The 15,276-nt window shown below is 39.3% G+C and overlaps 2 protein-coding genes across 59 annotated transcripts in view; one reads left to right on the forward strand and one right to left on the reverse strand.

Moving 5' to 3' along the window:
* Positions 1 to 15,276, forward strand: part of tex11 (testis expressed 11) — a 46,173-nt gene that overhangs the window by 13,314 nt on the left and 17,583 nt on the right. The window contains exons 24-33 of one of the 9 annotated variants that reach the window (XR_012389865.1): positions 1,033 to 1,105; positions 1,214 to 1,363; positions 2,751 to 2,859; positions 2,973 to 3,093; positions 3,455 to 3,622; positions 5,505 to 5,611; positions 6,844 to 7,050; positions 10,065 to 10,104; positions 10,274 to 10,362; positions 10,499 to 11,860. Coding sequence is in view for 3 of the 9 variants with exons in the window: in XM_073922062.1 (XP_073778163.1) it covers positions 1,033 to 1,105; positions 1,214 to 1,363; positions 2,751 to 2,859; positions 2,973 to 3,093; positions 3,455 to 3,622; positions 5,505 to 5,576 (693 nt within the window). In the remaining 6 variants the exon portion in view is untranslated. Of the gene's footprint in view, positions 1 to 1,032; positions 1,106 to 1,213; positions 1,364 to 2,750; positions 2,860 to 2,972; positions 3,094 to 3,454; positions 3,623 to 5,504; positions 5,858 to 6,843; positions 7,817 to 10,064; positions 10,105 to 10,273; positions 10,363 to 10,480; positions 11,862 to 15,276 lie in introns of those variants that run through there. The other 8 variants (XR_012389861.1, XR_012389862.1, XR_012389864.1 and 5 more) reach the window with 8 other exon arrangements.
* The window catches only part of dlg3 (discs, large homolog 3 (Drosophila)), a 147,500-nt gene continuing 139,632 nt past the window's right edge, over positions 7,409 to 15,276 (reverse strand). For all 50 annotated transcript variants that reach the window (XR_012389860.1, XR_012389858.1, XR_012389859.1 and 47 more), the window contains 7 exons: positions 12,912 to 12,953; positions 11,964 to 12,014; positions 11,067 to 11,168; positions 10,813 to 10,985; positions 10,568 to 10,677; positions 8,910 to 9,001; positions 7,409 to 8,792 (listed from right to left, as the gene is read on the reverse strand). Coding sequence is in view for 45 of the 50 variants with exons in the window: in XM_073922051.1 (XP_073778152.1) it covers positions 8,686 to 8,792; positions 8,910 to 9,001; positions 10,568 to 10,677; positions 10,813 to 10,985; positions 11,067 to 11,168; positions 11,964 to 12,014; positions 12,912 to 12,953 (677 nt within the window). In the remaining 5 variants the exon portion in view is untranslated. The remainder of the gene's footprint in view (positions 8,793 to 8,909; positions 9,002 to 10,567; positions 10,678 to 10,812; positions 10,986 to 11,066; positions 11,169 to 11,963; positions 12,015 to 12,911; positions 12,954 to 15,276) is intronic.

Raw genomic sequence — 15,276 nt, forward strand, 5'->3', positions numbered from 1 at the left:
AGGTCACTGGATCAAGCCTCAGCTAGGTCAGTTGGCATTTCTGTGTGGAGTGTGCATGTTCTCCCTGTGTTGGCGTGGGTTTCCTCAGGGTGTTCCGGTTTCCCCCACAGTCCAAATACATGCGCTGTAGGTGAATTGGGTAAGCTAAATTGTCCGTACTGTATGACTGAATGAGAGTGAATGGGTGTATTTCCCAGTGATGAGTTGCAGCTGGAAGGGCATCCGTTGCATAAAATATGTGATGGATAAGTTGGCGGTTCATTCCGCTGTGGCAACCCCAGATTAATAAAGGGACTAAGCCAGAAAGAAAATATTTGAATAAATGAAACAATAAAATTGGGTTTGATAGTTGGAGACCTTTTAGTCAAAAATAAATCATGCTCCTAAATGTTTATGGATTACTTTTCATTGTTAAAGATGATCTGCCTATTTGTTGATGTATGTATAAATTGTATACACTGTTTATGGGCTTAACAATAAAAAAATAATAGAAATAAAAGGTTTATGGATTACTTTCTTCTTTATCCATTCATTAATTTACCTTCGGCTTAGTCACACACTAAGTATTAAGAACAATTTAGTTCACCCAATTTACCTGTAGTGGTTGTCTTTGTACTGTGGGGGAAACTGGAGCAAACGGAGCTAACCCATGCCAACACAGGGAGAATGTGCAAACTCCACACAGAAATCCCAACTGACCTAGCAGGGACTCAAACCAGCGACCTTCTTGCTGTGAGACGACAGTTCTAACCACTGAGCCATCGTGTCGCCTTACTTTCTTCTTTTTAAACAAAATATACTGAAGAATGTTGTGGAAAAAATCAGCCATTCACATCCATATCTGGAACACAATTAATATGGGAGTCAATGGCTGTTTTTTCCCAACATTCTTCAGTATATCTTACTTTGTGTTCAGTTGAGGATGTGTTGTAACTATCCCTGTATGGGATAAACTCTCTCCCATTTCAGTTTTCACCATTCATGCAGTTAACCAGCAGAGGGCGCAGTTTAAAACATCTCCTTTACTTTCAGACTGAGCTGCTGACCCAGACTCTAGAAAACATTCAACTCTGTAAAGAGATCTGGACCACCATCAAAACATCAGGTGCATTTCCTGCTTCAATTATTTTACGTAGGCAGAATTAACTTCTACCTGTTTCTCCAAATTAACAAGGACCATAATCACTTTTTTTACATGTTGTTTCTTCATTAGGCATTTCTTCTCAAGACAAAACAGACTCATTATTGCTGCTCTATGAGTTTGAGGCTCGGGCCAAATTAAATGATCCAAAACTGGAGACTGTGCTTGAATCAGTTTTGGAGCTGGATAACATCGAGACCAAGCTGTTAGAAGTGATCGCAGGTCAGCTTCTCAAGACATAACCCTCTAATGCAGTGGTCTCAAATTTAATTCCTAGAGGGCCGCAGCTCTGCATAGTTTAGTTCCAACCACCTCAAAATCACACCAGCTGAACATTCTCTAGTAGTCTTGAACACCTTGATTATTTGGATCAGCTGTGTTTGATTAGGGTTGGAGCAAAACTGCAGAGCTGTGGCCCTCCAGGATTTTGAGACCTCCAGGATTTTGAGACCTATGCTCTAATGGATAATCAACTATTGGCTCTGTGTATGGATATACTCTACTATTCAAAAGTTTGGAGTTGTTTTTGTTTTAAATCATACTTTAATTCATTTATTTTCTTTCAGCTTAGTCTTTGATTTATCAGAGGTAGTCAAAATAGAATGAACAACCAACTATTCCAGCATATGTTTTAAACAGCAGGAACACAGTACTGGGAAACCTCCATACATTCTCACATTCACACACGCACTCATAAATTACGACAAATTTTATTCACCCAATTCACCTGTAGCGCATGTCTTTAGACTAGAGATGCCCAAACTAGGGCCTGCGGGCCAAAATTGGCCCATGATAACCTGTGATTTGGCCCACCATCCCATCTGAGAAGAGAGTAAGAATGATGGGCAGGGCTGGAGTCTTTTACAGAGATCCTCGTTTCTAATTTAATGTAAGCTTTTTTTGTTTGTTTTTATTGCTAAGCTACAAAAAAGCAAACTGAAATGAAGTGCTGTGACTGAATCAGATTTAAAAATATAAAAACTGACACTCCTCAGATACAGGACAATGCAGAAGACATTGGTGAGCAAATCGAGGCAAAAACAGGTGCAGCTTGAGTATTGTTATAAGTTCATTACACAATTAAAAAATCTATATTTTATTAGTTAATATAAATCAATGTTTATAGTTATTTTTAATTAATCATACAGTTGATTCTCTGTACAATTCTATCCATTAAAGTTTAAAACTCCTAAAAAAATTTTTTTTAAAAATGCAAATACAAATCCATCAGCGTTTCATTTCTGCCACCCCTGGGGGGATTATGTTATATTAAACACACAGCACATTGATTTTATGGCACCAGATTAAACCTTCTGACACCTTTACAGCACTCACGTACATTAAAAATAAACACAAGCCACAAATGAACATGGAGGATTGTCTCCAAGTGGCGTTCTCCAAAATTAAATGATGATTAGATTTGGACCTATTGGTATGTGTGGGCCAGTGTGTACGATTTATACAGCATATTTAAACCACCTCAGAGGATACTGGGGGTCACAAGTCACTGGCATTGTAATTTTAAGGGTTGTGAGCTAAAAACTTTGGGAACCCCTATTGTACAAAACGGCTGGATCTGATCTGATAGTTCTGTTCTTTGTGTCTACAGTGCTGGCAATGGAACCACCAGCCCATTACCCGGTACTTTGTAAGAAAGCACTGAAGATCGCTCTGTCTCTGCACAGAAAACAACCACAGGTGGACCTCATGCGCTGCAGGTCAGACGAGCTCAGTGTTTGCTACTTACACAATGACACATAACAAAAGACATTAAACTGTTTCTCATGTGACACACACCTTATACTCATGTGTGTGTGTGTGTATGTGTTAGTAACTGTTTACACAGCCTGATTCAGCTGAGCCTGCCGAACGGTGTGTCCGAGGTTCAGCCTTGCGTGTTGGAGGAAGTGTGGGGCTACTATGAGGAAGCTCTTTCCCTCATAGCAACTGCAGTGAGTTGGTTACGGTGACTCAGCAGGCATCACACACGACCCGCTGCAGCTCAGCCCCGCAATTATCCCCATCTTTGAAAGAATCTCCTGTTTCTGTCAATGGGCTTTTAGTTATGCCTCAGTTAGCAGATGCTCCATTCACCAGCCTCTTCCTGCCAATTTGGATGCTAATTTGAAGATCTCGCCTGTATCTTTTATCTTGGACTAGCGTTGCAGAAAACTTGCATAAGCATCAGGCTGCTATTCTCAATTCATGACCTTCAAGACACCATTGATATTGAATAGCATTCTATAATTCTGCAGCTATAATTACAGCGTTTAGACCAAACCATTCCTCCATCATATCTCTTTTCTATCACAGACCGAGGACTTTCCGGAGTTGGAGATCCTGTGGCTGCTGACCCGAGCGTGGAATACAGGAATCCTGCTCTACAGTCTGGCCCAATACCCTGAAGCAGAGAGGTGGTGTGGGCTGGGAATGAGCTTCTTGAGGTATCTGGGCTCTCTGCAGGACAGCTATCAAACTCAGGTATGTGCCTCTCGCTGTACAGCCATTTGAACACTCGGCACAAGGTGACACATTTCACTGCCACAATCCCAAACGCCACACCTCACCTGTCTAAACTTGTTCCTGGCAGACTTCACCCTCAACCATAAATAAAACCTGTGTCGGGTCTTTACAACGTGAAGGCCGGTGTGTTGGAGATAAACTCAGGATGTTGGCCTTCCAGGAGCCATGCATTCAGCAATTTATCTTCCACAAAGGTCTTCACAAGTGCCCCCAATACACTGCTTTGTGCCCTTAAAGGAATAGTTCACCCAAAAATGAAATTAACTCACCATTTACTGTTTCAAGAGGTTCCAAACCTTTATGAGTAAGTCCTTTTTCTGTCGAAAACAAAAGATGATATTGCGAGAAACGTTAGAAACCTTATTGGTTTTAGTTTTGAAATGATGTTTTAGATTGAAAACAATCTGCGTCCACACTGACGTTTCACTTAGCAGTTCTGAAAAGATCTCCGTCCACACTACACGGCTGAAAACGCACATCACGTTATCACACACACTCTGGAATGTGGAGATCTGAGCTCCAGGCAGTCAGCGAGTGCTTTGAGCTCATCTACCCAGGTGGGAGCAGTGCACGTCGGACAGTTCATCAAGGATATATCGCTGGATCTCATCTCACTAAAGTTGTTAAATGTAATATTTAATTCATCTTGTCTCTATCTAACGCCTCTTTGGTCTTTTGAATATATTACTTGTTCTCAGGTAACGTGTTTTGGCTGAGCACAAAGATAAGTTAATATGTTTATTTATGTACCCTTGTACACTGATTCTGCACATTTGACTTACTGCTTGCCTTTATTTCCTATATTGTATAAACTTATTGAAAATTATACTTTTATTTATTATGATTATTATCAATTGATATTCAGTAAGAGACGGCATGTTCGTATTTTTCAATGAAAATGAAAGGAGGCAGTAATGTTATAGGCTTCATTTTGTTATAAATATACATACAATGAAGACGACACTCATATAAATATGTAGCTACACGACGCCTCAACATTTTTGCTGTCTTGTAGGTTTCGAATATCATAATGAAAATAGGCAGTTCCTAATATCATGTTTTCAATTTATTGTAAAGAAAGTGAAACAACGTACACAAGGTGATGTGAATGAGGTTGTAAAGTACACTGTTCCCTTTGATGATTTATCCGATGTGTCCTCGGGAGTTTGTTTTCCATATCAAACTTGCGGAGTTTGAACAGAAGGATGCAAGACTGAACTTAATATTACTTAATATTGAGAAAAAGGCCCAATCAGAGAGGAGAATGTCTGCAGCCATGCCTCCGTTTTTAGATGTCTCCGTTTTCCCCCATCCACATTGACACGGAGCAGCAGTGCTTTAAAACCAAATTGGCCTCTTCAGCATTTCCAAAATGCTCCGTTTTCGGGCCTTGAATACTCTAGGGTAGGATGGACGAAACCATAGCAAAATGTATGCATTTTAAAACTAAAACCTATTGGTGTAAACAGGGTCTTAGAAAATTCAGTTTTGGGTGAACTGTCCCTTTAATTAGTACTTTTATCTGATCAGCAAAGCCAGAGCAAGGGTTTAAGGTAACAGTTGGGAATAGGCCATGTTTGCTTCATACTCTCAAGTAAAGCTTTTTCAGCCCCTCAGTGGGTCATTTGATAGGCGCAGAAAGGCTGGTTTCAGCCATGTGGGCAAAAAGTTTCTTGCAGTAGGGAAGTTTAGTTCAACCAGTCGAGTTTGGCAGTGATTAATTCATCCTGAGTTCTAGGAATTCACAAGATAATAATCATTAAAAACGTTTTGTTCATGCGGTTTGGTAAAAGACAAGGCGGCAAGGTGTGAATAAAATAGCTGAAATGTGTCTCCCCAGATGGCGGGTCTGTACAGTGAGGTGTTGGACAGGCTGGATAAAGCCAAGAAGAATCTCATTATTGAGGAATGAATGATGGCGGATTCAGTCGCAGATGGAGATCTCAGGTCTGACGGCACGTGTTTAATATGTAGTGTGAATTTCTCCGAGATGCTAAGAGATGTACAATTCATCTGAGGGTTTGTTTGCACAGTTATAAAATGGTTCCAAAAGTTGCATTAATTTAATCTGAAGTATTTAATTGGCAGGTTTATTTTATTACCTGTCATCCGCTTATCTGTTTGAGCTGTCCTGGGTTGAAACATATGCATTGCGATACAAAACAAATAAAAATGCATGCATTGAAATCGTAACAGAGTCACATAGTTTATTTCCAAACAAATAAACTCTTGTCCAGTCCAAAAAGAAAAAAGAAAAGAAAAACAAAATCAACATAAAACAAAATAATAGTAAATGGTAGGACTGTGTTCCCTCCTGACCAGGATACAAAAGAGCGGTTTTCCTTGTGTCCTGATAGGCTGTACCACCTGTAATCATGGGGAGGACACTTCTGTACAATCAGAGGGTTCATATTTGCAAGCACTTACTGCACAGGTGTGCTGTCACATCAAAAACTCATCATCACTCAAAAAGACAAAACCAGACCCCTTCCCTCCCCATTTGACGCTCATGCCTTCCAGAGCACAGACCCTCATTAGTACACCAGAGCTGCTCTCATTCAATCCACTTCAATAGAAATATAGTACAATGAATTCTTTGGGCTTCACCAACATGGCTGACCAGCATCATTGGTGCGAACGGTCAGCTGCGTTTCCGCTCGACACCGCAGAGGGCCAGATCTACGTTAAATGAGTTATTTATGCTTCTGGTTTACTTTAATATCACTCTACGGGTTGCTGTCCGCATGTCTCTTTATATAGATATTTATATATATATATTTATATAATTTTTTTACATTGGTTTTTCATCTATACACTCAGACAAGTTCCACAAGATATCACAAGTAGACAGGCCGTAATGTAGGGAAGCTAGTTCCCGACTCGCTAAAAAAATGTTCCGATAGGCAGCTGAAGATAGTTTCTTTTCTATAGAGAAATAGCAACGTTACGGCACATTTGTATGGAAATTAATTAATCTCAGAATAAATTCAAAGTTTACTTACCTGACATTTGTGATTTATAAAAACATGTTTGTCCCAGTTGTATCACACATGCATGAAGCACAAGTGAGGGCCGATATTTACACTTTACAGCTATCATACCCATTAAAACAGTCTGTAAGCAGTTTATAAATGGCTCTGTTCCCTTCGATTATTCCCTGAACTCTGGTTTTGACACAGGTATGACAGCTGATTTCGCAGAGACGCTTGGCAGATGAGCGCACCTGTTTAGAAAATGCCTGTGGGTCGGGGGCAGGAGAGAGAAAGAGAGAGCGGCCACAGGGATAGATATCCCTCCATTTACACGGGATCCAGACTTCTCAATACAGAAACAAAGAATCGCCTTCTTGAGGGAGCCAAGAGACTGAAGGAAGTACTTCTGTACCGGTGAGCACCGTCCCGTTCCAGCACAATCCCGTTCTCTCCGGCTGAACACTGATGTAAGACACAGTGCTTACAAAGTATCAAATAAAAAAAGGACTAAATATTTAGAATACACAAGTATAATATTTCAGCATGTCTGGGTGTTCAGGTAGAGGATTGGAAATCATCCCTTGAGTTCATACTCTACTTGATCACAATATGATTGCGGCCCTTTAGTGGCTTATCGATAAAAAAAAAAAAAAAAAAGTTTTCCATCAGATTCCTGAGCTCGCCGAGCTCGCCCGGCACAAGGCTCAACACAGTGGAGTAAACATCAGCCCGGAAATAAAGTCGAAGAAAAAAAATCATTTAAAAGCTGTCATTACAAAGAACAGATTTAATCAAACCATCGTCGAGTTCTTGGGGAAAACTGTCAATTTCAGGCTCCACTAACGCTTTAATATTAAGAAGGACATCCAATACAATTATTGTCTTGATTCTACCCGTTTTAAGGCTGCACTCCAGGGCAGCTAACAGGACAGTACCTTGTTACCGTTCAGTCTGAAGAGAATATAGTCATGGAAGGCAGAGGAAGTGCAAGTGGGCTGTCTGCTTTTCAACTCCAATGGTGGCCGAAATTGGATTTTGCTTAAGTTAAAAAAAAACAAACAAACAGCAAAGCAAAAACGAAAAGAAAAAAGAAAAGGATTTTACAGAGGTAAGACACTTCAGTCTATTGCACTCACAAGTTAGGCCTCCAATAGGATGGACGGGAAACTCACAAACAGCACTAAAACTGAGTCTCCCGCTAAGCACTGATAGGTTGAATATTATTGATCCCCCCACAAATTTTACAGAAGCGTTTACTCGTCGTCGTAAGGCAGTTTGGTGGTCTGCAGAGAGCCCAGTTACACCTCTCTATCCCCCATCTTTAATACAGAGCAGCTAAAACCACAAGAAAGAAAGAACACAAAAACCCAAAGACAAGTAAATGAAATCTAACAGCCCTCCAAGTAGACAGTTCTAGTTAAGTGTAAAATGTGTACCGTATTCATTTCGTATTATGTAGTAAAATCTCTCTGTAGGATTTTTATTTCCATGTGATTTCAGTAATATAAATGTATTTCTTCAAACCCCGTTTTCCATTTTGTTCTGCCTCTGAACATACAAACGGCCAGGCAGCCGATCGAAGCCAGCTGGTTTGTGAGTACTGAAGATCACCATCAGTTTACAAGTTTCTCTGCGTATGAGCACGAGCAGCGACGGTACCGTCAGCAGGCGTAGTCCTCGTAGAAAACCCTCGCACAGCATCCTCCAATGTCTTTTTCAGTGAACATATACAAGGTTCCCGCTCTCCAACTCCCCGAAGTCACTTCGTTAAGACATTCTCATCTTGTCCGAAATGATTCGCTCAGGTTTCCCTTTTTTTGTTTGTTTTACATGACAAAAAGATTTCGTTAGGAATGGCATTTCCAATCTTGAATGGAATTGCTGAGAAACTCATGCAGGGGTGTGCACAGTCACAGTAATGGTGAGAAGACGATTTTCATTTGAGGGTAACATAATGATGACACTAAAACTTGATATGAAACATATCAGTGAAGGAGGGAAGGTGTCGGGTGGGAGTGGGTACGGGGGGGTCAGGTGGAGGCGGCCAGCTCAGAGCTTCTCTGCAGACGGGATCCAGATGTAAGGGCCTGACTGCTCCTCTATGATCAGCTTGATTTTATTATAGATCTCATCTAGTGAGTCACCCTGGACTATGGCTGTAGAGAGACAGAAAGAACACTAGTCACACTGCAGTACACTTCACTCCTGTTAAACAGTAACAGAGGGCCTGTGCTAAAAGTTTTCCTATCAATACATTCGAGAGAAAAACAAACCTGTGAAAAACTCTCCGAACTCCTGTTCCAGCTTCATTGCCTTGTCAAAGACTTTATTGGCTTGCTCGTACGTCTGCCGCTTATTCAATTCCCTGTTAAACACAAAGAAGTGCATGAGCCCACTCTGCAGTACAGAATCATGAGGAAAAAGTTATTCGTTCAGCGTGACGTGTACAGTTAGGAAAATAAAATGAGGAGCTTTTGCTTGGGAAGCATTCTCACTTAGCTTGGAATTACTGGATTTAGTAGACATTGGATAATATTTAGGCCCAATTCCAATTTTACCCCTTCGCCTTCCCCTTACCCCTTGTTTTGCACATTCACATAAAGGAGTGTCCCAATTCTCTTTAGCTTGAAAACATAGGTCTAAGAGAAAGAGGCTAACAGAGATCAGGACCACACTCAAAACCAAGGGGTTAGAAAATTTCCCAGAATACACCACCTACAACGGCAATATGGCTGCGCACAGAAGTCAGGACATGCACGAATTAGCATGCTTTTTTATTATTACAAATTTTTACAACAAACAAGCACATGTTTTAATACATTTATAACTGCATTTGTGTTTTACCGTAATGCTTCAAGTTCAACAACATACTTTCACATCTGCCAATCAATGACACGGGAATACCCTGTCAGAAAAGTCTAGTGGTTTGGAATGAGCTTTTTACAGTGTCTGCTATAATGTTAATGTTGTTTTTGTGTGTTTACATAAATGAATATGGCCATGGTGTAAATGCGCAGTACAGTTACGATCTTATTGCCACATTATATCGCTATGATAACATGATATCGCTGCCTTCAGTGATTTCCTGAAGATAAATACCAAACAATAACGCAACCAGAATAATTACAGCAGTCACCATTGTTGATCTCATTTGAAGGAAGAGACTGTGATGACATATGATGATGTGTAGTAGTGCGGTCTCATTCCTTATGGGTAAATTTGAAGAACTTCCCCTTCACACTCGGTTTCAAAGGCCATGGGGAAGAAGGGGTAGGGCTAAAAAATAGAATTGGGATTGGGCCTTAGTATTTGTTCTATTCTAGAAACCTGATGACTTTTAATTTTATGAAATTTCAAATGAAAATATTGTAACGATATTGGAAAAAGCTGATAATGCGTTTTTTTTGTTTGTTTGTTTGTTTAAATAGCTGTATTTGATGGTTTTCTGGAGAGTCCAACAGTATTCAGGTACAGAAATAAATAATCACAATGCAAAAAAAAAAAAAAGCTTTTCTTACTTTGTTTTGTCTCTAGTATAAATACATTTAAAAAAATCATGTTAAAATGCTGTTTAGTTTTCACCATCAGAAGAAATAAGAGTAAATGAAGTTTTTATTGTGTTTTTGCTTGTTTTAAGGGAATGATCCGTCAGTGGGGTGAGTGAAATAATCTTGTTTTGGCTTTGAAATGTAGATATCTGGACTAGAAACAAGACAAACATTCCAAGTAAGAAATGTTTTTATCCAATAAATTCCATATAAATACTGTAGTTAAATACAATTCTGTAGCTCCACGCATTGCGATATCGATGCTGAAACGATATATTGTGCAGCCCTAGTAACAGAGCATTTTGTTTATTTAGAAAAAGTTACTGGAAGACATGTCATCGGTAGTCTCCTAATGGTTGTAGAAATCAAAATCTTCAACTTACATTAGGGCCTCAACAGATTTTGGCTTGATGAAAATGGCGATTGGATAGAGCTGTGCTTGCTGCAGTCGCTTTATGGCGTTCCCAGACACGTCCAGGATACAGTGTTTGCCCTACAACAGGATTAAAGAAACCCTTTCATCCTGTGTCACACTTACACTGCTCACAGTAATTGCCACAGGGAAAATATTGAAGGATTAAACAGGAGTGCGGATCCCCTGGCATGTTTACACTAGGGAGTCACTGACCCTTTCAGCCACTGCCCGAACAGACAGGATGCTGGTCCCGTACAGATTCTCGTTGAACTGGCCGGCCTCGATAAATTTGTTGTCCTGAATGTCCTTCTCCATTTGCTCTCTTGAACCCACAAAGTGGTAGTCCTGGCCGTCCATCTCATTCTCTCGCCGAGGACGAGTTGTATCTAAAGAATTATGATCTTTAATTTCACAAGTATTGCCAAAACACTGAAAGATTAACTTGCTTTGTTTTATATTATACTCACGTGGAACGCAGGATCCAAACTTGTGGGGAAATTCTGAGATCAAGTCATCGTTTACTCTGTCCTTCATCGGACCCAAGATAATCACAGGCCTTGTGTAATGGACTGAAAAGAAAGCCAAATCAATGTTGGTCAAAAACGTCCAGCCTTGAGAATTATTTCTTTGGCTCTCATTATGGAGGACATGGAAAACAGGATTTGAATTTCTTTCTGTGTAGCGTGTACCAAGTACATAAAGCTATCTAGCCAGTTCAACCAGAGCTTTTATGAAAACTAAAGTGCAAACACAGACTATTCACAAACTGTTAGTTAACAGAGACGTCTATATTTGCATATCAACTATGACCTACTGCTTATTCAACATCTTGCGCAAATGCAATGCAAGACGGCTAACTTGACCTACACTTAACCTTAATAAATAAAGCCATCATGTAGTGGTCAAGTCATTTAAAGAAATCTTAAACATACAGCAGTAAAAGCAGCCCGTTTAATTGTAAAGTTCAGTTCAAACAGTCACACTAATGATTCCAATTCTTCTGAAACAGATGACCTTTTTAAAATGGCAAGAAACATTTTTTATCTCACTTCAGTGATGTATACAGTAGCTCAGCCACGCAAAAACAAGATCAGAACAGCACATGTACACAGTGACTAATACATCAAACAACTGCTGGAATTTGACGCGTGTTGCATTGTGGGGAGTGTTAACTAGGATTAAGGGTCAGAGTGAGACTGCTCAACTAAAAACATGAAATGACCATTTTTGCTTGAATAAAATGCACATTAATATCCAATATTAATAATTGAGTCTTTTTTATCGAGCTGCCAATCCAATATTTTGATTCAAACTTAAAAAAAAAAAAAAAACAGCTAAAGTGAAAAAGGCATATGTATACTCACTCTCCTGTCGAATTACTGGCTCATATGAGAGAATTGTGTCTTCCTGACCCTCTGCATGAGGAGAAATGACAGAAGTATCCATTTGAAACAGGAAGGTTTCATTCTTCACCATTTAATACAAAAACAATCCACTTGAATTATCACTGGAATGAACGTGCAGGTCACATGACAAGATCCATGAATCATTGTTTTTATTTTTTTGTTCAAGCACTTAAAGTTAATGGCATGAAAATGATCAAATGGAATGCCGCACCTCAGCGGATTACACTGGGCAGTGTTGCCAGATATACTGTAGCTGACTTTTTCCAGCCCAAACGCAAAACAAAAATCCAAAATATAAGGTTAATTATTTAATTTTAATTTATTTAAATCTAAATTAATTAAGTTACTGTAACTGTCATACTTTTTAACCATAAAGCAACCAACACCAGCACTCGCAGAACCACAATATAACCAGATCAAATTGAAACACATCCTCAACTACACACTGCACTTGACGTGTAGATTACACTCCCTATTAGAGTATGTTTTACTTTCAAAATGGGGTATAAATTAGTCACATTTGGCGTTTAAATTCTTTTGAACATAATTAGGTGCTGCTTGGAAAAAATTATCAATGAAAGTGTGACAATAAACCAGGCTCTGCGTGATGCGCGTGCACATGAAGGGGAGTCAGATTTGTCCATGGAGTCAAGTTTTGATACAACTTTTCTTCACTTCCTCTTGCTACGCACTAGTCATGTAGGAGCACACAGTTATGTTTTGTTTAAAAAGTTGCATATAAAATTTACGTTTCAAAACTGCCCAAATATTGTCAATCCACCAATGACATTTTTTACTGGCACAATCAGATTCAAAACCACCCAATCTGGCAACACTGACACTGGGACAGACTTAACTTAGTACATAATGAAAAGCTTAAGCTAATGCACATTTAGAGCCACTTACTGGAGCTGCTTTCACTGTCACTGGTGTTGGACGTCAAGCACTCTGTGAATGAAAGGAGGAGGAGGAGGAGGTTTAGAAATGCCACAATGCACACTTTCATTTCTAAGTTTAACGGTATATCAATCCCAGCTCAGGTCAAAACTATACACCCTCCCGTACCATCATGCCAAGAATAGAAAAGGCTTAGTCAAGAAGGGGGGAAAATAAACAGAAAAGAACTTTTGGGCCCGTAAATGGCTGCCGTTTCCTCAGAAAGGAAATGGTAGGATGAGGCAGCAATAGCAAATTAAGTATTTCCTTTTCCTACGGTCTCACTGATCTTAGATTCTGTGCTGAGCGTTTCCTATGACCTTGCCAGTGTTGGGTTCATCAGACAGTGATACCGCTCCTCATGCCAAAGTAAACAAGCCAGTGTTGGGTTCCTTACAGGAATCAAATAACCAACATCTCTTAGATACACTGACAACATGATAGTGCTGGGATACTTCAAACATTAAACACACTCAATCCTGCCCAGTACCAGCTGGCTGTGAAGACTTCTGCCACCCACTTTCTCTTTTATTGAAGGGATAGTTCACCCAAAGGTGAAAATGCTGTCACCATTTACTCGCCCTTCACTTGACTTTCATTCTTCTTTTGAACACAAGAGAGGATGTTTTGAAGAAATCTAGAAACAATTGACTTCCATAGTATTAGTTTTTTTTCGACTTTGGAAGTAAATAGTTTCTGGGGGTTTTGCTTTCTTTAAAATATCTTCTTTTGTGTTCAACAGTACAAACAATTTTGGAACCACTTGAGAGTAAACTACCTAACAAAAGTCTTGTCATGGATCCCAGTTGTAGGAACAACAAATAATATCTTGACTTCAAGTTGATCATTTGGAAAAGTGGTAGAAGGTAAATTTTTCAGATGAATCATCTGTTGAACTGCATCCCAATCATCACAAATACTGCAGAACACCTATTGGAATCTGCATGAACCCAAGATTCTCATATAAATCAGTCCAGTTTGGTGAAGAAAAATCATGGTTCAGGGTTACATTCAGTATAGGGGCGTGCGAGAAATCTGCAGAGTGGATGGTGACATCAACAGCCTGAGATATCAGGTAGGCATAATTCTATTTTATTTTGGTAAAATAAGTGTAATCTAGAAGCCTTTGCCTGTCATATAAGCCACTTCTGACCCCAAATGATCAGCTAAAGATCAGCAACAAAGATATTTGTCAGGTAGTTTATATTTTGGGTTGAACTATCCCTTTAAGAACATTGGATTTAGGAGTTTAATAGTAAAAATGAAATAAAACTATGCCTTTTATAATCTTTCAAAATGCAACAACTACTTTTTTCTCTGTAATGACTTTCTTTTTCCATTGATATGAGTCCATAAAGAATTTGCTTTCGCTAGGTTTTCAAAGTTGAATTTGCACCACCATTAGGAAATTTGAAGTGCTGCAAGCAGGCCAACAGTGATGTCATTTAATCACGGTTTTCAACAATCTCAACAACTAAAGGACGGGAGGCCATGATCAGGGCTGTTTTTGTTGTGTGTCATGAGCTTTGTGATAAGGGAGATGGCATGTAGTAATGCAACTAGAAGAGCAAAGAGACGGGCTGAAGGCGGATGCACATCAAACAAGGAGCTCGGCGCCTGTTAGAAATAGATCATTTAATCAGCAAACGTGCAAAAGTTCACTTCAAAAATAAACAAAGTGGCTTAGTTAGTTTGCCATAGACAAGCATTTTGTCAAAAGATGCAATCTTTAAGCAAATGATGAACTAATTATGGACGTTACACTATACTTGTTCCATATCGTTGTTATTTTCATAGAAATGGGCAAAGATTTTGAAGTGATCCCTTGGAATTAGACAGAGTGACGACAGCAGAATGCACACATTCATAAAAGACCCAGCAAGCATTTTTTGTTTTTAAAAGATGTCTAATAGACGTGTAAACAGTCGTCTCGGCTAAAACAAGAGTAAATTTGGGCTGTCAGTGAAAATCTACTTAGACATCTAAGAATAGGTTAAAACTAGACTAGTCATCAAGTAAACAGAAATTAATGATGACACAAAGTCTGTCTAATCTCTCTATTTGACGACTTGTCTAGTTTTAGGCTATTCTTGGATGTCTATTTGATTTTCACTAAAAGCAAAAGTTTAGCCATGTTTTAGCCAAACTGTCTAGGTTTAGATGTATATTAGACGTCTATTAAACACAAACTTGTTTGCTAGGGAATGTATTTTAATTTTAAAAACGTGGCACAGTGCAGTGTCTGCAAGCCCCTATAGAGATTAAATCTCCTAACACACCTGCAGTGCTACATATCATTGAGTCTGAGGAAAGTAAACAGTTTCACATTTCGCTG

Source organism: Danio rerio, chromosome 14, assembly GCF_049306965.1.
Source record: "Danio rerio strain Tuebingen ecotype United States chromosome 14, GRCz12tu, whole genome shotgun sequence".
NCBI classification, from domain to species: Eukaryota; Metazoa; Chordata; class Actinopteri; order Cypriniformes; family Danionidae; genus Danio; species Danio rerio.